This window comes from Nomascus leucogenys, chromosome 10, assembly GCF_006542625.1.
Source record: "Nomascus leucogenys isolate Asia chromosome 10, Asia_NLE_v1, whole genome shotgun sequence".
Classification (NCBI taxonomy): Eukaryota; Metazoa; Chordata; class Mammalia; order Primates; family Hylobatidae; genus Nomascus; species Nomascus leucogenys.
Genome location: NC_044390.1, coordinates 43,793,997 through 43,817,859, shown reverse-complemented (window position 1 = coordinate 43,817,859; position 23,863 = coordinate 43,793,997). Strand labels below are relative to the sequence as shown.

The 23,863-nt window shown below is 47.0% G+C and overlaps 1 protein-coding gene across 2 annotated transcripts in view; it reads left to right on the top strand.

Moving 5' to 3' along the window:
• GPATCH1 (G-patch domain containing 1) overlaps window positions 1-23,863 on the top strand; it is a 51,374-nt gene that overhangs the window by 10,820 nt on the left and 16,691 nt on the right. For both annotated transcript variants that reach the window (XM_003275055.3, XM_030820243.1), the window contains exons 4-13: window positions 1,949-2,109; window positions 2,765-2,862; window positions 4,350-4,408; window positions 4,798-5,037; window positions 7,589-7,736; window positions 11,365-11,444; window positions 16,532-16,736; window positions 19,924-20,223; window positions 21,949-22,127; window positions 22,713-22,840. In XM_003275055.3, coding sequence (XP_003275103.1) covers window positions 1,949-2,109; window positions 2,765-2,862; window positions 4,350-4,408; window positions 4,798-5,037; window positions 7,589-7,736; window positions 11,365-11,444; window positions 16,532-16,736; window positions 19,924-20,223; window positions 21,949-22,127; window positions 22,713-22,840 — 1,598 coding nt within the window. The remainder of the gene's footprint in view (window positions 1-1,948; window positions 2,110-2,764; window positions 2,863-4,349; window positions 4,409-4,797; window positions 5,038-7,588; window positions 7,737-11,364; window positions 11,445-16,531; window positions 16,737-19,923; window positions 20,224-21,948; window positions 22,128-22,712; window positions 22,841-23,863) is intronic.

The window sequence follows — 23,863 nt, the reverse complement described above, 5'->3', positions numbered from 1 at the left end:
TCCATGACACACGTTTACCTGTGTAACAAACCTGCATATCCTGCACATGTACCCTGGAACTTAAAATAAAAGTTGAAGGAAAAAAAAGATTAAATAAAACATTTATATCAGCATGCGTTAGGCTGCAGGTAAGAGGGAAAGAGGTCTCCTTCCTTTTTTGAGTAGCATCATCTAGAAGGAAACATATCTCATGTAGCAAGAAGTCTAGATGTGCTGAGACTCCAGGCTCTCTCTTCTCAATCTTCTGCTGGCAGCTTGTCTTTTTTTTTGAGATGGAGTCTCGCTCTGTCGCCCAGGCTGGAGTGCAGTGGCGCGATCTTGGCTCACTGCAAGCTCCGCCTCCCGGGTTCATGCCATTCTCCTGCCTCAGCCTCTTGAGTAGCTGGGACTACAGGTGCCCGCCACTATGCCCGGCTAATTTTTTGTATTTTTAGTAGAGACGGAGTTTCACTGTGTTAGCCAGGATGGTCTCGATCTCCTGACCTTGTGATCCGCCCGCCTCAGCCTCCCAAAGTGCTGGGATTACAGGTGTGAGCCACTGCACCTGGCCGGCAGCTTGTCTTTATACTACCTCTCCTTATGATTGCAAAATGGCTGTAGTAGTTCCAGGTGGCACATCCAGGATGACGTTGCCCAAGATAACTTTCCTCTTGGTCCCTTTCCTTTTCTTTTTTTTTTTTTTTTTTTTTTTACCTGAGACGGAATCTTGCTCTGTTGCCCAGGCTGGAGTGCAGTGGCGCTATCTCACTGCAACCTCTGCCTGCCAGGTTCAAGTGATTCTCCTGCCTCAGCCTCCCGAGTAGCTGGGAGTACAGGCACATGCACCACCATGCTCAGCTAATTTTTGTATTTTTAGTAGAGACGGGATTTCACCATATTGGCCAGGCTGGTCTCGGACTCCTGACCTCAGGTGATCCACCCACCTCGGCCTCCCAAAGTCCTGTGATTACAGGTGTGAGCCACCACACCCCGCAGTCTCTTTTCTTAAAAGCAAAGTAGCTTTTCATATAAATCCTACCATGAATTTTCTCTACATTTGCTTGCACAAATTGCTTTACATGCCCATTCCTAACGCAGTCCCTGGCAAGGAAAGTGGGATCAAAATGACTGGCTTAGATAAGACACAAAGCCCCACTTCCTAATCCTGCCTCCCCAACACTGGGAGTACCACTCCTGCAGTGTGTGCCTAGACATCAGGACTCTGCAAGGAAAGAGGAAACGTGACAATGGTTGGACAGGCAGCCAGCAACATCTGCTCCAGTAAAGGCAAAGGCACCTGACTCTAGGCCTGGCACTCACACTTGCGAATGCTTGCTGGCTGGGACTCCAAGCTTGTCCCCTTCATGCTGACCTTTGAGATACTGTCGAGAAGAACACGGCTCTTACTTCCTGTCTTCCCAGCTTGGTCATGCTCGGGGTGGCCCTGATGAGCAGCAACTATCATGCCCTGCCCTTGGCCACTGGCTTTAACTTGTGTGAGGATGAGTTTCTAAAGTCAGTGTGAGGCCGGGCACAGTAGCTCATGCCTGTAATCCCAGCACTTTGGGAGGCTGAGGCGGGTGGATCACCTGAGGTCAGGAGTTCGAGACCAGCCTGACCAACATAGCAAAATCCCATCTCTACTAAAAACACAAAAAATTAGCCGGGCATGGTGGTGTGTGCCTGTAATCCCAGCTACTTGGGAGGCTGAGGCAGGAGAATCACTTGAATCCGGGAGGCAGAGGTTGCAGTGAGCCCAGATTGCGTCGTTGCACTCCAGCCTGGGCAACAAGAGAGAAACTGTCTCAAAAAAATAAATTAAAAAAAAAATAAAGTTAGTGTGTATGTCTGTCGCTCTGCTGATCCAGACCTAAATTTTGTAGTTTTAACTTTTTTTAACAGAAATAAAACTATGTGATGTATTGTGTATAGTCACTTTCCAAATAATTCTGTTTGAATTTTTTTGAAGGATCTTAGTGAATTTGGGATAGCACCTAAAGCGATTGTCACCACAGACGATTTTGCCTCCAAAACCAAAGACAGAATACGAGAAAAGGCCAGGCAGTTGGCTGCTGCCACTGCCCCTATTCCTGGAGCCACCCTCCTTGATGACCTCATAACGCCAGCAAAGTGAGCATTTCCTTTTGACTGTTGTGATCTTAGCACCGGTGTTTTGCATATGTATGATTCTCTTGCTGAGGGATGGTTTGATTGCAAGTAAGACAAGCCTTCTTAGGCTCAGTCTAAGTGAAAAAGGGGGTTTTGCCTAAAGGATCTTGCACTGTCACTGCACGGAGAGATTAAGAACTCCAGCCACTAGCTGTGCTGCTGGGGCTCGCAGAGGCTGGAGAGCTGTTAGGAATTGCAGTAACTTCTCCCACCACCCCTCCAGACCTTATAGCCTCGCTCCTGTCTGCCTCCTTCTACCCTCACTTTCTGTGTATCTCCTTGTGCTCCTGGGCTTGTGGTCTGATATGGCAGCCTTAGACCTTCAGGGATTCTCAGGCCACATGCTTGGCAAGGACTTAGACGTCTAGAGTCCCTGTGATCCCATCATAAAGGCCCAGAAGAGAGGTCATCTGATTGACTTCCCCAGTTCAGGCGTGCACCCCAGTGCAGCCTGCTGTGGCTGGAATGGCAGGGTCACGCCAGTTGTAATGTGGGTGAGGGCAAAGGCCCAGGCAAGACAGGCCTAGGAACTGAGCAGGAACTCAGAAGCCACTTATTTCATATTCTTTGTTAATGTTATTTTGAAAAGTTCATTTTCAATGCCTTGCTATCCTAGATTATCTGTTGGTTTCGAATTGCTAAGAAAAATGGGTTGGAAAGAAGGACAAGGAGTTGGTCCTCGAGTAAAGAGACGGCCACGCCGACAGAAACCTGGTGTGTATGTTAATTGATTAACTGGTATCACTGCTGCAGCGTACTTTTTTTTTTTTTTTTTTTGAGACAGAGTCTTGCTCTGTTGCCCAGGCTGGAGTGCAGTGGTGCGATCCCGGCGCACTGCAGCCTTGACCTCCTGGGCTCAAGTGATCCTTCCACGTCAGCCCCGCAAGTAGCTGGGACCACAGGCATATGCCACTACACCAGGCTAATTTTTTGTATTTTTTGTAGAGACAGGGTTTTGCCATGTTGCCCAGGCCCAGGCTGAGGATTGCCTGAGCAAATTCCAATAAACAAAATAGCTGGGCCCAGTGGTATGTGCGTCTTTGAAGGCTTTTTATGTGTAACACATGACAGCTTCCAGAAAGGCTGTGCTAGTTTATGCTTCTGCCAGCAGCATGTGAGAGTTCATGTTTCCTACCCTCCCCCAAACTGTCACAGTTTAACATTATTACTTGTTCCTTATTTCTTGCCCTAAGTCTCTCCAGACAGACTGTAAGTGACTCTTTGAGGGCAACAGTCATTTCTTTTGGGTTCCTCATGCCATGGGGCAGTATTGGTTACTCATTGAGCACATTACTGCCAGGTAGGGCAGGTGCTGGTAGAAAATGATTCCTGGCTGGGTGCAGTGACTCATACCTATAATCCTAGCAGTTTGGGATGCTGAGGTGAGAGGATCTTTGAGCCCAGGTGTTTGAGACCAGCCTGGGCAACATGGTGAAACCCTGCCTCTACCAAATATACCAAAATTAGCCAGATGTGGTGGAGCGCACCTGTACTCCCAGCTACGACTCAGGAGAGTGAGGTGGGAGGATGGCTTTAGTCCAGAAGGTTGAGGCTACAGTGAGCTATGATCATGCCGCTGTACTTCAGCCTGGGTGACAGGGCGAGACCCTGTTTCTAAAACAATTCCCAGTTATCTGCCTCTCACCGTAATGCTGTAGCAAATTTTATAAATGTACCCGTGTACCTCTGAAGAGTATCATGAGTTTTTTTTTTTTTTTTTGAGATGGAGTTTTGCTCTTGTTGCCCAGGCTGAAGTGCAATGCATGATCTTGGCTCACTGCAACCTCTGCCTCCTGGGTTCAAGCGATTCTCCTGCCTCAGCCTCCTGAGTAGCTGGGATTACAGGCTTGCGCCACCATGCCTGGCTATTTTTTTTTGTATTTTTTGTAGAGACGGGGTTTCTCCATGTTGGTCAGGCTGGTCTCGAACTCCCAACCTTGTGATCCACCTGCCTCAGCCTCCCAAAATACTGGGATTACAGGCATGACCCACTGCGCCCAGCCATTTTTTTAAAAATTTTTTATGGAGGTGGAATCTCACTATGTTACCCAGGCTGGTCTTGAACTCCTGGGCTCAAGCGATCCTCTCACCTCAGCCTCCCAGAGTGCTGGGATTACAGGTGTGGTTCACTGCGCCCGGCCTGGTTGGGGTTTTCTATTTGTAGTCACTCATGACTATTGCATTTGAAATCTCTTTTCTAGATCCTGGAGTCAAAATCTATGGCTGTGCATTACCCCCTGGAAGCTCGGAAGGATCTGAGGTATTGCACGGTCTGACTGACCTTCAGTTTGGTACAATAGCACCTGTTTCTGTGTGACTGTGAAATTTTAGGATTGGAGACAATTTTAGAAATCAGATCCAATAACTATACAGTGAAATACTCATACCCTAAAGCTATCCTCATTATATCAGCATACATATTCAGCAACATGCCAGCACCACAGATACCCAGGTCTGTTCAGCTTCATAGAATGGAGTTGGTGTTAGCATCCTTTGTGCCAGAAAGTGATTTAGTCATTTGTAACAGCACCAATGAAAGTTTGCCAATTGTTCTGTGTTGCATTAATCACTGCGTTTTCAATTAGTATTTTGTGGGTTTACTTTGCATCATTCAGTGACTCACCTTAATTCCACTTTAAATGGAAATAGGGTGAAGATGATGACTACTTGCCTGATAATGTGACCTTTGCACCCAAAGATGTCACACCTGTGGATTTCACACCTAAAGATAATGTGCATGGTCTGGCCTACAAGGGCCTGGATCCCCACCAGGCACTGTTTGGAACTTCGGGAGAACATTTTAATCTTTTCAGTGGTGGTTCTGAGAGAGCTGGCGATCTTGGAGAAATTGGACTGAATAAAGGAAGAAAATTGGGAATTTCAGGCCAGGTAAAATTATTTTCTATTTTATAAAGGGGGAGTCATTGATAAATTAGTCTACTTTCTTTCTTTCTTCTTTTTTTTTTTTAATTTAATTTTATTTTTTTTTGCACACAAAACAATAAACATTTTCTAAAAGTACATACGAACAAAAAGATGCATATCAAACATATTAGGAAGGTTGCACATGGGAAGACGGGGAATAGAAATGGGGGGTGGGAATTAAAGAAAATAAATAAGAGAGGGACTTTGTATAGATCAATGATAATAACTCAATCCTCTATTTGACAAAGAAGAAGGAGAAGGAAGAGGAAGAAAAAGAAAGTGGGATAAAGGATCAGAAAGGGAGGAAAATAGAAAAAATTAGAGTATGACTCCAGGGTAGACCTGTTTTGTTGTCACTTGGTTCGTTGGTTGGTTTGACAGTTGTATTTTTCATATGTTTCGCCATGTTGGCCAGGCTGGTCTCGAGCTCCCAGCCTCAAGTGATCAACCCGCCTCAGCCTCCCAGAGTACTGGGACTACAGGCGTGAGCCACCACATCCAGCCCCCACATTGCTTCTGGCCTCTGTGGTAGAACTCCCAGATGGGGCGGCTGGGCAGAGGCGCTCCCCACATCCCAGACGGGGCGGCCAGGCAGAGGTGCTCCTCACTTCCCAGACGCGGCGGCCGGGCAGAGACGCTCCTCACTTCCTAGACGGGGTGGCGGCCGGGCAGAGGGGCTCCTCACCTCCCAGACGGGGCGGCCAGGCAGAGGAGCTCCTCATAACCCAGACGATGGGCGGCCAGGCAGAGACGCTCCCCACCTCCCAGACGGGGCGGTGGCCGGGCAGAGGCTGCAATCCCAGCACCCTGGGAGGCCACGGCAGGCGGCTGGGAGGCGGAGGCTGCAGCGAGCCAAGACCACGCCACCGCACTCCAGCCCGGGCAACACCGAGCACCGAATGAGCGAGCCTCCGTCTGCAGTCCCAGCACCTCGGGAGGCTGAGGCGGGGAGAGCACTGGAGGTCAGGAGCTGGAGACCAGTCCGGCCGACATGGCGAAACTGCGCCTCCAGCCAAAGGAGAAAAACGAGGGAGGGGTGGTGGCGCGTGGCGGCAATCCCAGGCAGCCCGCAGGCTAGGGCAGGAGAATCACGGGAGCCGGACGCAGGGAGTCTGCAGCGAGCCGAGTTTACTCCAGCCTGGGCCAGAGAAGGAAGAAGAAGGAAGGAAGGAGGGAGGGAGGGAGGGAGGGAGGGAGGGAAGGAAGGAGGGAGGGAGGGAGGGAGGGAAGGAAGGAAGGAAGGCAGGCAGGCAGGCCTTTCTTCTTTTTAGAGGTTCTTTATTTTCTTTTTTTTCCCCCTAATCCTCAAGTGGAATCAGGTCAAAGATTCTTTCTTAAAATGCATTTAAAAAATGCTGACTTTGCCATTTCATTATTACCGTTTCTTTTTTTTTTTTTTTTGAGACGGGGTTTCGCTCTGTTACCCAGGCTGGAGTGTAGCGGTGCGATCTCGGCTTACTGCAACCTCTGTCTCCTGGGTTCAGGTGATTCTCCTGCCTCAGCCTCCTGAATAGCTGGGATTATAGGCATGCGCCACCATGCCCGACTAATTTTTGTATTTTTAGTAGAGACGGGGTTTCACCATGTTGGCCAGGCTGGTCTCGAACTCCTGACTTCAGATGATCCACCTGCCTCGGCCTCCCAAAGTGCTGGGATTACAGGCATGAGCCACTGCGCCTGGCCACCTTTTCTTTCTTTCTTTCTTTCTTTCTTTCTTTTTTTTTTTGAGACAGAGTTTCACTCTTGTTGCCTAGGCTGGAGTGCAACGGCATGATCTCGGCTCACCGCAACCTCCACCTCCTGAGTTGAAGCAATTCTCCTGCCTCAGCCTCCCGACTAGCTGGGATTACAGGCATGCGCCACCACCCCGGCTAATTTTGTATTTTTAGTAGAGATGGGGTTTCACCATGTTGGTCAGGCTGGTCTTGAACTCCCGACTTCAGGTGATCCGCCCGCCTTGGCCTCCCAAAGTGCTGGGATTACAGGCGTGAGCCACTGCGCCCGGCCCACCTTTTCTTTTTATAAATGTGTTTTTTTTTTTTCAGTCTTTTAAACAAAAATGCTACTTGTTAGAGGCTCCTTCCCGCAAAGAGTAGGAGTTCTTCCAGCGGGCAGCAGAGTAGCAGCGGCCCTTAGACCCCAGCCACCAGCGTTGGCCCAGGCCGCATGGATCAGTTGATGAACATTTCTCCTTTCTCCTCTTGGAAGCCACATTTCCATCCCTGCACTGCTGCTTGGCTTTGTTCTCCACTCCTCTTCCTGTGCTGGGACCTGGAGCCATGGCTGTTGTGCGGACTGGAGGGCAGTGTTGGCAGTGGGGACATGGCATTCACCTCTGGTCACTGTTTTCCAAAAAACTTGTGTGTGTGTTGATCTGGGACCCCCGTTCACCTCTCTCTTGGTGATCTTGAAGTGCTAACGTGGTTTCCAATCACATCCTTAAAGTAGCTTTATCCCTGAAGATCCCAGACATACCCTAACACCTGTGCTCCGTTTGAAACTTTGTTTTTTAAAGGCTTTTGGTGTAGGTGCCCTGGAAGAGGAAGATGATGATATCTATGCCACAGAAACTCTATCCAAGTATGACACTGTTCTGAAGGACGAGGAGCCTGGAGACGGACTCTATGGCTGGACAGCACCCAGGCAGTATAAAAACCAGAAAGGTAATTCGACAGCCGCAAACCTAATGGCAGGACCAAGTGTCAGGGTATCAGGAAAGAGGGGCTGCAAGAGTGATACAGGAGCACCAGCCTCTGTTGTTGGTCAAAGTCACGGTAAGAAACAAAACAAAGAAGCAAGGCCCAGCAAGGGAAGTGAAACAAACGCAGGATTCAGACCTGGCCAAGGCCAAAGCCAGCTGTCAAGGTGGAGCCCAAGTGGGAAGGAGGGAGAGGTCTGTAATCAGGGAAAGAGGAATGCCTGGACCAGTGACCACATGGCTGGTCAGAGCTGGCAGTGGGTCAAAGGGAAGCACCCAGAGCTCGAAGAACTGGGCAGGCGGCCAAAGGAGGCCAACACATGCGGTAGGTCAGAAGGTCAAGCTAGGGGACCAGGAGGCAGGTACACCAACAGCCTGCAGCAAGATGGAGCTGGGCGCCCAGTCCATCTTCTCCCTTGAGTCCCTGGCTCTGAGGAGGCTCTTGTTGGGATAAGAGGCCGACATCTCTCAACACAACTTTAACTTCATGCTGTGTTGAAATTTCAAGGTGAATCAGATCTTGTGGTTTAAAGTCACATTTCAGTTGTTTCCAGAAAAGGTGCAGGGCCAGACAGTGTAGAGTCGGTATTAGCAGCATGTGATTTGGAGTCAGTCAGACCTGGGCCAGCTTTGTGACCTTAGGCAAGGCTCATAAACTCTCTGGGCATTGGAGTCCACATTTGTAAAGTGAGGATAAAATCCGCTCCAGAGGTGGTTGTGAGGATTAAGTGGCATAACTCAGTGTCTGGCATAGCACCTGCCCCAAAGACTGAAGAAGTGGCACCTACTGTTCTTTGGTTATCATACAGTCATGTGTCACTTGACTGGGATGGTATGACAGGGAACCCAGGATTTTACACTGGACACTGGAAGGGCATGTGTACCCAGTGTTAGGAGACTTAACCTCTGGGTGGTCAATGGGCTGCTAGTACTTACTTCCTTTTTTTTTTCCTTCAAATGTTTTTCTTTTTTTTTTCTCTGAGTCATTTAGCTTCTGAGCCTTCTTCCTTTTGCCTCCTTATAGTTTCTGAATTCTCTCCCCAAACTATGGCTTATTTTTATATAACTTGAAGATATATTAATATATCACAATATACTATTTAATTTTAATACTATATTATAATCAATATACCATCATATATTGTATATGATTTATATTTTATATAATTAATATATCAATACTGTCAGTATATTATGTAACATATCAATACATTATTACATAATTATTGATATATGTTAATTATTGTTTATTAAAAGTGGTGAGAGAATGAAATTGATAATATTCTATATCTGTTAATATAAATGATATTTAATATTATACAACATATTAATAACATTAATATATCAATCCTTTGATAATTAATGATATGTAATGACATATTTAAGTCTGCCTGCTGAGCCACATCTTTCACTTTTCCCTCATGCACCAGCTTTGCCCCCAGCTGATTGGTTCTCACTCCTTCCACTGAGCTCTCAGCCTGTCCTTGTCCCTCTCTGCTGTGGCCTCTCTCCCCCACCTTCCTCTCTCCCACCCTGCAGGGCCACAACATCTGTAGTTTTGACTGTATGGTTTTCTATTCAGTGAATCTATCTTTATTTTACCCAGTCTCCACGGTTGATTTTTTACATTTTTAAATTTTTTTTTTTTGAGATGGAGTCTCACTCTGTCACCCAGGCTGGAGAGCAGTGGCATGATCTCGGCTCACTGCAACCTCCGCCCCCCGGGTTCAAGTGATTCTCGTGCCTCAGCCTCCTGAGTAACTGGGATTACAGGTGTGCACCACCACGCCCAGCTAATTTTTTTTTTTTTTTTGGAGAAAGAGTTTCGCTCTTGTTGCCCAGGCTGGAGTGCAATGGCCTGATCTTGGCTCACCACAGCCTATGCCTCCCGGGTTCAAGCGATTCTCCTGCCTCAGCCTCCCAAGGAGCTGGGATTACAGGCGCCTGCCACCACACCCAGCTAATTTTTGTGTTTTTAGTAGAGACAGAGTTTCATCATGTTGGCCAGGCTGGTCTTGCACTCCTGACTTCAGGTGATCTGCCTGCCTCGGCCTCCCAGAGTGCTGATGCCCAGATAATTTTTTGTAGTTTTAGTAGAGATGGGGATTTCACCATGTTGGCCAGGCTGGTCTTGAACTCCTGACCTCAAGTGATCCGCCTGCCTCAGCCTCCCAAAGTGCTGGAATTACAGGCGTGAGCTACCACAGCTGGCCATGGTTGATTTTTAAATTTTCATTTTTTTTTCCATGATCAATAGGGCTATAATGAATATTTTTCTGATTCTGTCTTTATGTACATTGTTTCTTCAGAATTCTTCAGAATGAACTCATAAACATGAAATTTCTGGGTTTTAAGAGAATACAAATTCCAAGAATGTGAAATTGAATCCCACATTACCTGAAGAAATTTTAGTAAGTTCTAGAAGCTTAAAAAAAAGCCCAACATGCCACGTGCATTGGCTCATGCCTGTAATCCCAGCACTTTGGGAGGCTGAGGCAGGTAGATCACGAGGTCAGGACATCGAGACCATCCTGGCCAACATGGTAAAACCCTGTCTCTACTAAAAATACAAAAATTAGCTGGGTGTGGTGGCACATGCCTGTAATCCCAGCTACTCGGGAGGCTGAGGCACAAGAATCATTTGAACCCAAGAGGCAGAGGTTACAGTGAGCTGAGATTGTGCCACTGCACTCCAGCCTGGTGACACAGCAAGACTCCATCTCAAAAAAAAAAAAAAGCCCAACGTGAGTCAAAGCACAAAGAATGGTTTTGTGGGGAGGGGAGAGATGTGGTGGTGCTGAATGATCAGTGGCTAAAAGCCTTAGCTCATCTGCACTGCAGGCTATTCCTGCTTCAGGCCTGAGCTCCTAGTCTGTGAAAGAGCTTGTGATTGTCATGTAGAAGAGGCTTTGGAGTGCAGAGAATACAGTTCATTTATACAGACTTTTGGTGTAACCAGTTCGTGCAGGAAAACCTTGAGAATCAAAGAGCTTTTGTTGATGGAGTTGTCTCTATGGCCAGGAGATGATCCCCACCTCCAGGTCAGAGAGTATTGGTCATTCAGTTTCCTACGTCTGTGATCTTTATGTCTTGTTAAAGATTACAGGCTGACCTGGTGGCACTGCCTTTCGTCCCTATTTGGATTGTTGCTAAGGAGATGGCCAGGTAGTCACCCTGTAGTTCTTCACCTAGTTTTACACATGACGCACTCACAGTTGTGATTTGTATTTTCCTCCATACTTGTCCTCTTGGTGGTTTTTCTTGATCTTTTACTCCATGGGGTATATCCTTTGGTGCCCCTAAGGTACTTTTTCTAAAAGTCTCGTCAATGTACTTGTCTTGGAGGACCACAGCCTTGTGACCTGGGTAGCCCAATCTGTCGAGGGCGGTGTGGGCTGGGCCCTAGTCACTGAGTCAACAGAGGTGTGGGGCTTTGCTTGCCACTTGTTCTTCCCTTTACTGCTGCTGTTGAGTGATAGCATGTATGACATGTACTATTTATGTTCTTAGAGATAAGAAGTAAAATGCTGACGTGTTCTGTCTTATTCTAATCGTCTCTACTTCTGGAATTAATCTATGACATCATTTTGTAGAATCAGAGAAAGACCTTCGATACATTGGCAAAATTTTGGATGGATTTTCCTTGGCTTCTAAACCTTTATCTTCTAAGAAAGTAAGAAAAACTTTTTTTCTTTCTTTTTTTACTGGTTTAGTTCTTAAAATATTTGCTGCTATCTGATCTGAGTTCTATTAACAACAGGAAAGATAAGTAAATTCTGTTTTCAAAAAACAACAGCCTGGTTACTAGTGATTGTCTAGAAAAACATTCTACATTAGAAATATCAGGGCCAGGTGCAGTGGCTCATGCCTGTAATCCCAGCACTTTGGGAGGCCGAGGTGTGTGGATCACCTGAGGTTGGGAGTTCAAGACCAGCCTGACCAACATGGAGAAACCCCATCTGTACTAAAAATACAAAATTAGCCAGGCGTGGTGTTGCATGACTGTAATCCCAGCTACTCGGGAGGCTGAGGCAGGAGAATCACTTGAATCCAGGAGATGGAGGTTGCAGTGAGCCAAGATCACACCATTGCACTCCAGCCTGGACAATGAGCAAAACTCTCTCTCAAAAAAAAAAAAAAAAAAAAAAATCAGTTGGCCAGGTGTGGTGGCTCACGCCTGTAATCCCAGCGCTTTGGGAGGCCGAGGTTGGCAGATCACCTGAGGTTAGGAGTTTGAGACTACCCTGGCCAATATGGCAAAATCCCGTCTCTACTAAAAATACAAAAACTAGCTGGGCATGGTGGTGGGCACCTGTAATCCCAGTTACTCGGGAGGCTGAGGCAGGGAGAATCACTTGAACCTGGGTGGCAGAGGTTGCAGCGAGCCAAGATCGCACCATTGCACTCCAGCTTGGGTGACTAGAGCGAAACTGCGTATCAAAAAAAAAAAAAAAAAAGAAATATCAGTCAGTAGCTACATTGTGATAAAAATATCTGATTGCTATTTTTTTTTTTTTTTGAGACGGAGTCTCGTTCTGTCGCCCAGGCTGCATTGCAGTGGCGCAGTGTCAGCTTACCACAACCTCCGCCTCCCAAGTTCAAGCGATTCTCGTGTCTCATCCTCCTGAGTAGCTGTGATTACAGGCGTGGACCACCACGACCGGCTAATTTTTGTATTTTTAGTAGAGTTGGGGTTTCACCATGTTGGTCAGGCTGGTCTCGAACTCCTGACCTTGTGATCCGCCTGCCTCAGCCTCACAAAGTGCTGGGATTACAGGCGTGAGCCACCGCGCCCGGCCACTAATGTTTTAAATTCAAACTTCAAGTGAGTGGTTCTTTACATGAAGAGAGACATACATTAGAAAGAAGAATGAAATTTCAGAAAGCCGGATAACCCATAGCCTTGGTTCCTTCCCATGCTCTGAAGCTAGCAGGGGCAAGGTTCCCTGGCCTCCTCAGCTGGGGCCGAGCAGAAAGGAGAGAAGCCGTGTGCAGGTGGATGAAGTTGGAGGAGAGCTCTGCGTGCCTTTGCAGATAGCTTTGTTTTTGTGAGATGCTGTCACAGCCACATGTGAAGCTCTTAGGCCACATGGTGCTCTTCCGGTAACCACCAAAGTCACATGCTCACAGGCACACTCAGGAGGGAGTTGGGGTGCTGGCCAGCCCAGGAGGGGCGCCTGGCCATTTGCCTTGTCAGCATTCCTGTTTTAGATTGTTTTCATGCTTTAATCAGCATTTTGTTTTTTTATTCAGCAAACATTTGTTCATAACCTCTAGGCTTGGCTGTGCTTGTCTGGGACACGGGAGGCCAGAGGACAGCTTTGATTTGTTTCGTTGTGATAGTTCATGTGTTGTGATAGCCAGCAGAATATATCTAGGACAGTGTTGGGCATACAGTAACCTGCTATTATTACCAGAAATGTCAAATAACATTAAAGGAAAATGCAGGTGTTTTACATGTATGAAAAGGAAGCATAAGGCCGGGCACAGTGGCTCACACCTATAATCCCAACACTTTGGGAGGCTAAGGCGGATGGATCACTTGAGGTCACGAGTTCGAGACCAACCTGGCTAACATGGCGAAACCCCACCTCTACTAAAAATACAAAAATTAGCCAGGCGTGGTGGTATGTGTCTGTAAACCCAGCTACTCGGGAGGCTGAGGCAGGAGAATTATTTGAGCCCAGAAGGTGGAGGTTGCAGTGAGCCAAGATTGTGCCACTGCACTCTAGCCTGGGTGACAGAGCAAGACTCCATCTCAAAAAAAAAAAGAAAAGGAAGCATAGTTTAAAAATGATGGAGAAGCACTCACTGGTCCTTAGGATAAATAGGCCAGCCTGGCCCCAGGTAGCTCCCATCCAACAAAGGTAGCAGATACACAAATACAGAGTCGTGGGCAAAGATCCCTAAGTGGAGAGACACAGTCCTGGGGGTTCCTGGCGGTTCCCTGGAGTAGGGCTTTGGGCAGGAACGCTTTAGAGGAGGGCTGTGTTCATCTAGCTTTCACACACAGATCTAGATGGTTCTCTAGATCTGAATCTAGAGGTCAAACAGAACAATGATTTGGCAGACAGAGAGAGAGAAATACTTTCAATCCAAGGCTGGGCATGGTGGCTTACGCCTGTAATCCTAACACTTTGGGAGGCCAAAGCAGGCAGATTGCTACAGTCCAGGAGTTCGAGACCAGCCTGGGCAACATGGCGAAACCCCATCTCTACAAAAAATACAAAAAAAAAAAAAAAAATTAGCCAGGTATGGTTGGTATGTGCCTGTAGTCCTAGCCTCTTGGGGGCCTGAGGTGGGAGGATTGCTTGAGCCCGGGAGGTCCAGGCTGCAGTGAGCCGTGATTGGCTGCTGCACTCCAGCCTGGGCGACAGAGTGAGACCCTGTCTCCAAAAAAGAAAAAGAAATACTTTGAATCCCATGGAGGATATAGAGAAGTTGTGGACACACTCCTCCTTTCTGCCATGTTCCTCTGGGTTTTTGTGTGGTGGTAACATGAGAGTGTTTTCTGGCTGATTTGGGGGTGTGTCTCCAGAAGGTGACGAGGCTAAGATGATAAAAAGCAGGATTTCTTGACAATGATAACACCACTCTTTCATGGACTTTCACTGTGCCAGGGGCTTGACCCAGGCTCTGCACTTTTAACAACCACCTGGGGAGCTTGGGGAACTCCAGTTATAGCAGACTGTCTGGGGTGGGGCGCAGGCATCAGTATAGTTACAGCTCCTCAGGCGAGTCCAGCATGCACCTGGGCCTGAGAGCCAGAGCAGAGAGGGGCCGGGAGAGAGGGGTCACTGCTTTCAGCTACAGGGTTACTTCATCATGGACTTCAGCCTTCACATAGCTTAAAAATCTAGAGAACATTTCAGTGTGAATTTGGGGGGAAAAATAGTAAAGAAAAGTGTAGAAAATAGCTTAAATAATAAACACGTGTGGATTTGTTAGACCAAGAGCAAGGGAAACCATTTAATGCAGTTATTTAACAATATCTAGTACTTTCCTTTACCATGTCTGTTGTGCCATCATTCATGCCTGTCAGTATTAAAAATCCCCAAATTTCCCGAATAGATTTTCATTTCACTTCCGTCAACTTTTAAATTAAAGTTTTTAAATTCCTGTCCCCACTGCCCTCCTAGCTTCTGGGCCAGGTCCTCTCGGCTCTACTCACATTATTCATAGTAATATCTTGGATGAAAAAGATAGGCCAGGCGTGGTGGCTCACGCCTGTAATCCCAGCACATTGGGAGGCTGAGGCGGGTGGATCATTTGAGGTCAGGAGTTCGAGACCAGCCTGGCCAACATGGTGAAACCCCGTCTCTACTAAAAATACAAAAATTAGCCAGGCATGGTGATGTGTGCCTGTAATCCCTGCTACTCGGGAGGCTGAGGCAGGAGAATTGCATACCCAGTAGGTGGAGGTTGCGGTGAGCTGAGATTGCACCACTACACTCCAGCCTGGGTGACAGAGCAAGACTCTGTCTCAAAAAAAAAAAAAAAAAAGAAAGCCTGAAGCTTCAATTTGCAACTGAAACATAACTAGAAAAAATAATTCTGAATTTAAAAATAACTACAGTTATTATTATTATTATTTTTGAGATAGAGACTTACTCCATTACCCAGGCTGGAGTGCAGTGGTGTGATCTGAGCTCACTGCAACCTCTGCTTCCCAGGCTCAAGCAATTCTCCTGCCTCAGCCTTCCGAATAGCTGGGATTACAGGCATCCACCACCACACCTGGCTAGTTTTTGTATTTTTAGTAGAGACGTGGTTTCACCATGTTGGCCAGGCTGGTCTCGAACTCCTGACCTTAAGTAATCCACCTGCCTTGTCCTCCCAAAGCTCTGGGATTTTAGGCATGAGCCACTGTGCCCAGCTATTATTATTTATTTATTTATTTATTTATTTATTTTTGTTTGAGATGGAGTCTTGCTCTGTTTCAGCTCTGCATCGGAGTGCAGTGGCACAATCTCAGCTCACTGCGACCTCTGCCTCCCGGGTTCATGCAATTCTCCTGCCTTAACACCCTGCCCTCCCCCGAGTAGCTGAGATTACAGGTGTGCGCTACCACACCTGGCTAATTTTTGTATTTTTAGTAGAGATGGGGTTTCACCATATTGGCCAGGCTGGTCTTGAACTCCTGATCTCAGGCAATCCATCCGCCTTGGTCTCCCAACATGCTGGGATTACAGGCATGATCCACTGTGCCCGGCCCCGACTATTTTTTTTTAATATATTTTTTTTAGTTTTATAGAGATGGGGTCTCATTCTGTTGCCCAGGCTCGTCATGAACTCCCAGGCTCAAGCAATCCTCCCATCTTGGCCTCCCAGAGTGCTGGGATTATAGATGTGAGCCACTGCACCCAGCCATTATTTTTCTTCCATGTTTTGAATGGTACTTTTCTAAATTTTCTGATGTACAGTGGGCCTGCCCTACCTGTAGACCCTGACATTTATGATCTATTGTCATCTTTATAGTTCTTATCCTATAAAACAGGCACATTAGCTTCTTTCTGTAGAAATGGGTGGGGGGATATTCGAAATGCCTGACCACTGGAACACGGTGGCTCTCATGACCCTCCAGGTCCAGAGGGGATGCTGGCTGGACCTCTGGCCAGCCTGTTCTTGTGCTACCTGCCTGCTGAGTGTTAACCCGGGAAGGAGCAGGGTTAACAAGGCTCAGAGGTAACAGGTTTTCCTGATTAAATCAAACATGATCTTGCAGCCTGTATTTTCTGGGTTTTGTCTTGTTTTGTTAAGATCTATCCACCTCCAGAGTTGCCAAGAGACTATCGACCAGTGCATTATTTCAGACCCATGGTGGCCGCCACCTCCGGGAACACACATTTACTGCAGGTATTATCAGAGTCAGCTGGAAAGGCAACGCCTGACCCAGGGACACACAGTAAGCACCAACTGAATGCCTCCAAACGGGCAGAGTTGCTTGGAGAGACGCCTATTCAAGGTATGTGCCATGGAGAAGACTGAAATCATTACCAGTCTTTTCACATAACTCGAGTTCACATTTCACATAACTCGAGTTATCAAAATCAAAATGGAAAGTTGTTTTCCCACTGAAGTTTTTTACGTGAATTTGTATTCCCAAACTGTGGAAATAACACTATTTATTGTAAATGGCATACGTACTAGTGTGCATATCTTTTACTTATTTTTTTAAGTTTTATTTTTAAACTTATTTATTTTGAGATAATGTCTAGGTCTGTCACCCAGGCTGAAGGCAGTGATAACTCTCTATAACCTGGAACTCCTGGGTTCAAGCAATCCTCCCACCTCAGACTCCTGTGTTGCTGGGACTATAGGCATGCACCACCACCACACCTGGCACATTTTTAAATTTTTTTTTTTTAATAGAGATGAGGGTCTCACTATGTTGCCCAGGCTGGTCTGGAACTTCTGGCTTCCCAAAGTGCTGGGATTACAGGTGTGAGCCTCTGCGCCCAGCCAAGGCTTGTTTTTCCACCTTTAGTTTGGTTAATATCATTCAAATCACAACTTTTGTTGTAAGCTCAGCTGTTTTCAGACTTGTGATAATTATCAGGGAATGTGGTTAAGGTGCCTTCCCCTTCTCTGCACAGCCTGGGAGAGTATGTTTTCTTCCTCCTGGGGATTGCATTGTGTAACTCTTCTCCCGAAAGTCTGAAAGGGATGAATGCGTCTGAAAGTCTGGAAAGACATGGAGAATCCCCTGCAGGGTGCAGCAGAAAAGACCCACCATGAGAGGTGGACTTGAACTCTTAGGGGCTCAGGCCTCACTGCCATGGGGAACCCAATAGGTGTCTCGTATAATTGGCAAACAGAACCCTTGGTTCCCCACCCCCGTCACACACTGCACTTCCTCATCTATGTCTTCTCATCTCAGGAAATGGTGCCACCGTGATCCACTGCTCGGACCAGGATGTAGGAGGCCTAATTCTTTTTTTAATTTTTAATTTTTAATTTTAATTTTAATTTTAATTTTAATTTATTTTTTTTTTTTGAGATGGAGTCTCGCTCTGTTGCCCAGACTGGAGTGCAGTGGCGCGATCTCGGCTCACTGCAAGCTCCGCCTCCCGGGTTCACGCCATTCTCCTGCCTCAGCCTCCTGAGTAGCTGGGACTACAGGCGGCCGCCACCACGCCCGGCTAAATTTTTGTATTTTTAGTAGAGACAGGGTTTCACCGTGTTAACCAGGATGGTCTCGATCTCCTGACCTTGTGATCCGCCTGCCTCGGCCTCCCAAAGTGCTGGGATTACAGGCGTGAGCCACTGCGCCCAGCCAATTTTTATTTTTTTTATTATACTTTAAGTTCTAGGGTACATGTGCACAACGTGCAGGTTTGTCACATATGTATACATGTGCCATGTTGGTGTGCTGCACCCATTAACTCGTCATTTACATAAGGTATATCTCCTAATGCTATCCCTCCCCCCTCCCCCGGGAGGCCTAATTCTTAGCTCCTCTCTTTTTGGTCCTCTGCCATCCTCCCTGACCCTCCCCGGCCCTCAGTGAGTCCTCCTGGCTCTACCCACATGTGTGGGGGTTCCCTCCACTACTCAGGTGCATTTCCGTGGCCTCCCGCGTCTGAGCCCCGCCCCTCCACCTGGACCATTGCTGCAGTCTCGGTGGTGGTCTCCTTGTTTCCCATCCATCCCCCTGCAGTCTCTTCCCCTCACCAGCAGCTGGATGAGGCCTACTATACCAGCCAGCACCTCTCCCACCTACAGAAACCTCCAGGCTCCCCACGAGGCCCTGTGCGGCCCCGCCCTTGCCCGCCTTTCAGGCTGCACCATCCACCACCTTCCCTTACCCTCCCGCAGTGTGGCTTCCTCCTCCTCCTTTCCTCCCCTTGAACACGCTGTCACCCATGACACTGCCTAAGGGCCTTTGTGTTTGCTGTACCTCCCTTTCTGTTCTTCCCTCATATTTTTGTGAATCTGGCTCTTTTTTTTTTTTTTTTTTAGCTTATGACTTATCTCTAATGTTATCTTCTTCCAGCCTTCCCCGAACACCATAAAAGCTGGTTATGTCTGCCCCCTCTACCAGCCTGCTCACGCAAGCCCCCCTCAGTCACATCGTCCTGTTTTTTTCATGGCCCTCCTCTATTGAGGGCCAGCGTATTGCTCCTTGGCTTCTTTCCTGTCTGCACTGCCCTCCAAGCTCCTGGGCCAGGTCCTGTTGTGGAGTTGGCACCCATGAGTGTTTGTGCAGTTAGTGAGGGCTTGCTGGGGAGCTGTGCTTGGAACCAGGGCTAGTGGTGGCAGACTGCAGGTCTGGAGCCGGGAATGTCAGGTTCCCCAACCTGGGATCACTCACGTGCCCTGTAAGTGTGCATGTGTTAACTTCCATTTTTGCTGACTATAAAACAGGAATCTTGGCTGGGCACAGTGGCTTGTGCCTGTAGTCCCAGAACTTTGGGAAGCCGAGGTGGGATGATCTCTTGAGCCCAGGAGTTGAGACCAGCTTGGGAAACATGGCGAAATCCTGTCTCTACAAAAAATACAAAAAGTAGCCAGGCATGGTGTTGTGTGCCTGTGGTCCCAGCTCCTCAGGAGGCTGAGGTGGGAGGATCACTTGAGCCTGAGAGGTGGAGGTTGCAGTGAGCCATGATCACACCACTGTACTGCAGCCCAGGTGACAGAGCGAGACCATGTCTCAAAAAAAACATAGGAATCGGCCGGGCATGGTGGCTCACGCCTGTAATCCCAGCACTTTGGGAGGCCGAGGCAGGTGGATCACCTGAGGTCAGGAGTTTGAGACCAGCCTGGCCAACACGATGAAACCCTGCCTCTACTAAAAATACAAAAAATTAGCTAGGCATTGTGGCACATGCCTGTAGTCCCGGCTACTTGGGGGGATGAGACAGGAGAATCGCTTGAACCCGGGAGGTTGCAGTGAGCTGAGATCGTGCCACTGCACTCCAGGCTGGGCAATAGAGTGAGACTCCATCCAAAAAGAAAAAAATATATAATAAGAATCTCATTTTTTATCACTGTCTAGTCCACAGGGATATATGAATATAAGTGAAACACTAAACATAAAATACTCATCCCCAATGATGTAAATTTGTGATATTGAAATGTATGTATAGAGAAACGTAAATGTGGTTGTCTTATGACTCTTTTCATCTCTTCTAATTACTGTTTTTATTTAGGTTCAGCTACTTCAGTGTTAGAATTTCTGTCCCAAAAAGATAAAGAGAGAATCAAAGAAATGAAGCAGGCAACTGACCTGAAAGCAGCTCAGCTCAAGGCCAGGAGTCTGGCCCAGAACGCTCAGAGCAGCAGAGCCCAGCCCTCCCCTGCAGCGGCTGCTGGGCACTGGTCTTGGCACACGGCATTAGGTGGTGGGACGGCCACCCTAAAAGCCAGCAACTTCAAGCCTTTCGCCAAAGATCCGGAAAAGCAAAAGCGATACGAAGAGTTCTTAGTACACATGAAACAGGGTCAGAAAGGTGGGTGCTGGGCCTGGGTGTCCCATATCTCAGCCAGGGTGGGGTCATGTTCTCACTGTTCTCATCCTAGACCCATATTTACAGTTGAGGTATCCCGTTCTGTCAGTGTTTTTGCTTTATCCTGCTGCAAATAGTGCAAGGGTTTCAGGCCTTGGCTCTTGACCTCAGAAAGCAAGAACAATTGGCTTATGTTCCTCCATATCTCAGGCCAAAGCTAGCTGTTTAAGTAGAGAACACAGCTGGCGGTGGCCGGTGCTTACAGGCCGTTTGGTGTTTGCAAGTGCTTGACTGCTACAAGCATTGCATTCACATTTCATATCAACATCATCTTCCACCTCATCCGAAGATCCTAACCATCCACTCCTGACTCATAGTCTAAAATTTGACTTAAAACAATAGTTAGCTATTGAACCGTTACAGAGGGAAAACAATCACTTTGTGATCTGTGAAGTAAACAGGGCAAGAATGAGGAAAGGGGTTGCTGTTGTATGCAATAGTCCTTGTGAGAGGTTATCAGTAAATTACAGGGTTGTTTTTTAAAAACAGATCTTTGCGGAATGTAAAGTCTATTTACTGTGCCTTAACTTTCTACTAAGAACCTACATCACTAATGTTTATTTGCTTTAAAAAAAAAAAAAAAAAGGTTAGTGAAAGAGTGTTTTTCTGCCAAAACATAGGGATGTGGTTAAGGTGAACTTATCACTGCCTGGGAGTGGTGACAAGTTCCTTACTGCTGAAGATTTAACCAACCATTAGCCTCTCAAATGGTTTTCTCTGTTATGTTTGGTAGACAGAATTCAATAAAAGCATCATTTTGGCTGGGGATGGTGGCTCATGCCTGTAATCCCAGTACTTTGGGAGGCTGAGATGAGGATCGCTTGAGCCTAGGAGTTCAAGACCAGCCTGGGCAACATAGTGAGATCCTGCCTCTACAAAAAAAAAAAAAAAAAAAAAATATATATATATATATATATATATACACACACACACACACATACATATATATATAAAATATATATTTTTTATATATACATACATAATTTTTTATTTATTTTTTTGAACGGAGTCTTGCTCTGTTGCCCAGGCTGGAGTGCAGTGGCAGGATCTTGGCTCACTGCAACCTCCACCTCCCAGGTTCAAGTGATTATCCTGCCTCAGCCTTCTGAGCAGCTGGGATTATAGGTGTGCGCCACCACGCCTGGCTAATTTTTTGTTTCCCGTCTCTACTAAAAATACAAAAAATTAGCCGGGCGTGGTGGCGGGCGCCTGTAGTCCCAGCTACTCGGGAGGCTGAGGCAGGAGAATGGTGTGAACATGGGAGGCGGAGCTTGCAGTGAGTGGAGATCGTGCCACTGCACTCCAGCCTGGGAGACTGAGCGAGACTCCATCTCAGGGGAAAAAAAAAAGCGAGAGATGGGGTTTCACCATGTTGGCCAGGCTGGTCCTGAACTCCTGACCTCAAGTGACCCACCCGCCTAGACCTCCCAAAGTGCTGGGATTATAGGCGTGAACAACTGCGCCTGGCCTAAATTTTTTTTTAAAAAAGCACAATTTTGAAGGAAAGCGCAATATTACCTGCCAAATACCTCGCCATTCCCATAGTGATAAAAACAAGGATAAGGACTTATGAAATATACAGGGATACAGTGGTGCCCAGCAGATGTTCTCTTGTAAGCCCCATGTTTTTCTGAAAAGTGAAGCTGCTTCTTGTTCTCTGCCCCGCAGATGCTCTGGAACGCTGTCTGGACCCCAGCATGACAGAGTGGGAGCGAGGCCGCGAGCGGGATGAGTTTGCCCGGGCGGCCCTGCTGTATGCGTCTTCCCATTCGACCTTGTCCTCCAGGTTCACTCACGCCAAGGAGGAGGATGACTCAGATCAGGTTGAAGTCCCTCGAGACCAAGAGGTCTGTTGTCATCATGTCCCTTACCTGGTGAACTTTAATATTAAAGCACTGCCTAGCCAAAATTGTTTTTTCTTTTTTTTTTGAGACAGAGTCTCTCTCTGTCGCCCAGGCTAGAGTGCAGTGGTGCAATCTCGGCTTACTGCAGCCTCCGCTTCCTGAGTTCAAGCGATTCTCCTGCCTCAGCCTCCCAAGTAGCTGGGATTATAGGTGCTCGCCACCACACCCATCTAATTTTTGTATTTTTAGTAGAGATGGGGTTTCGCCACATTGGCCAGGCTGGTCTTGAACTCCTGACCTCAGGTGATCCACCCGCCTTGGCCTCCCAAAGTGCTAGGATTACAGGCATGAGCCACCATGCCCAGCCGAGCCAAATATTTTTAATCCCTCGGTGAGAAGATGAAAATATACATGGTATAGGAGAATAAGAAACCATTTTATGCCTTAGTTTCCAATGTACTGGAGCATAAATGTTATAGCACAAACTTTTTTCGCAGTTCTAGAAGATTGCTTGAAAATTTTAAATGGGAGAGCAGTCAGGTCAATGGTGTGGCCACTTGATGAAACAGAATGCATGTCTTTTCCCAGAATGATGTCGGGGACAAGCAGTCAGCCGTGAAGATGAAGATGTTTGGGAAGCTCACCCGAGACACGTTTGAGTGGCACCCTGACAAGCTTCTATGTAAGAGATTTAATGTCCCTGACCCTTATCCAGAGTAAGTTGGATAAACCTTTACATCAGTACAAAATGTATTCTTGATATTAAAGCTAATTTTCCCGTTACATACTCATATAAATTCTTATTTTTTCTACATGAACTTATTTGCATATCCCTGGATATACAAATCTACACATTTTATAGATTTGCTTTGATAAATTACTTCTATAATTTGTTACTAAAACAAAATCTGGATAGCAAACTGTATTCCATATTGAAGCTATGAAACTCAGATATGTCAAGTTACAAAAGCATTATGCGTCTCTTATTTGCCACCTTGTTATTGCTGCTCATGTGGTTTACATTTATAATGTTACTTATGTTTTTTAATTATCATTATAAAAGTTAAACACTTTCTTATTTGATTAATAACACTTCAAGAGGTGGGGTGTGGTGGTGCACACTTGTAATCCTAGCTTGGGATGCCAAGGCAGGAGGATCGCTTGAGCCCAGGAGTTCGAGGCCAGCCTGGGTAACATAGTAAGACCCCATCTCTAAAAAAATCAAACGAACAAACAGAACACTTCAAGATAGTAGGCCGGGTGCAATGGCTTACGCCTGTAATCCCTGTATTTTGGGAGACTGAGGCAGGCAGATCACTTGAGGTCAGGAGTTCGAGACCAGCCTGGCCAACATGGTGAAACCCCGTCTCTACTAAAAATACAAAAAATTAGCCAGGCATGGTGGTGCGCGCCTATAGTCCCAGCTATTTGGGAAGCTGATGCAGGAGAATTGCTTGAACCTGGGAGGCAGAGGTTGCAGTGAGCCAAGATTGTGCCACTGCACTCTAGCCTGGGTGACAAAGCGAGACTCAATCTCAAGAGAAAAAAAACAAAACAAAAAGATAAGCCGGGTGCGGTGGCTCACGCTTGTAATCTCAGCACTTTGGGAGGCCGAGGCGGGCGGATCACGAGGTCAGGAGATTGAGACCACGGTGAAACCCCATCTCTACTAAAAAATACAAAAAATTAGCTGGGCGTGGTGGCGGGCGCCTGTAGTCCCAGCTACTCAGAGAGGCTGA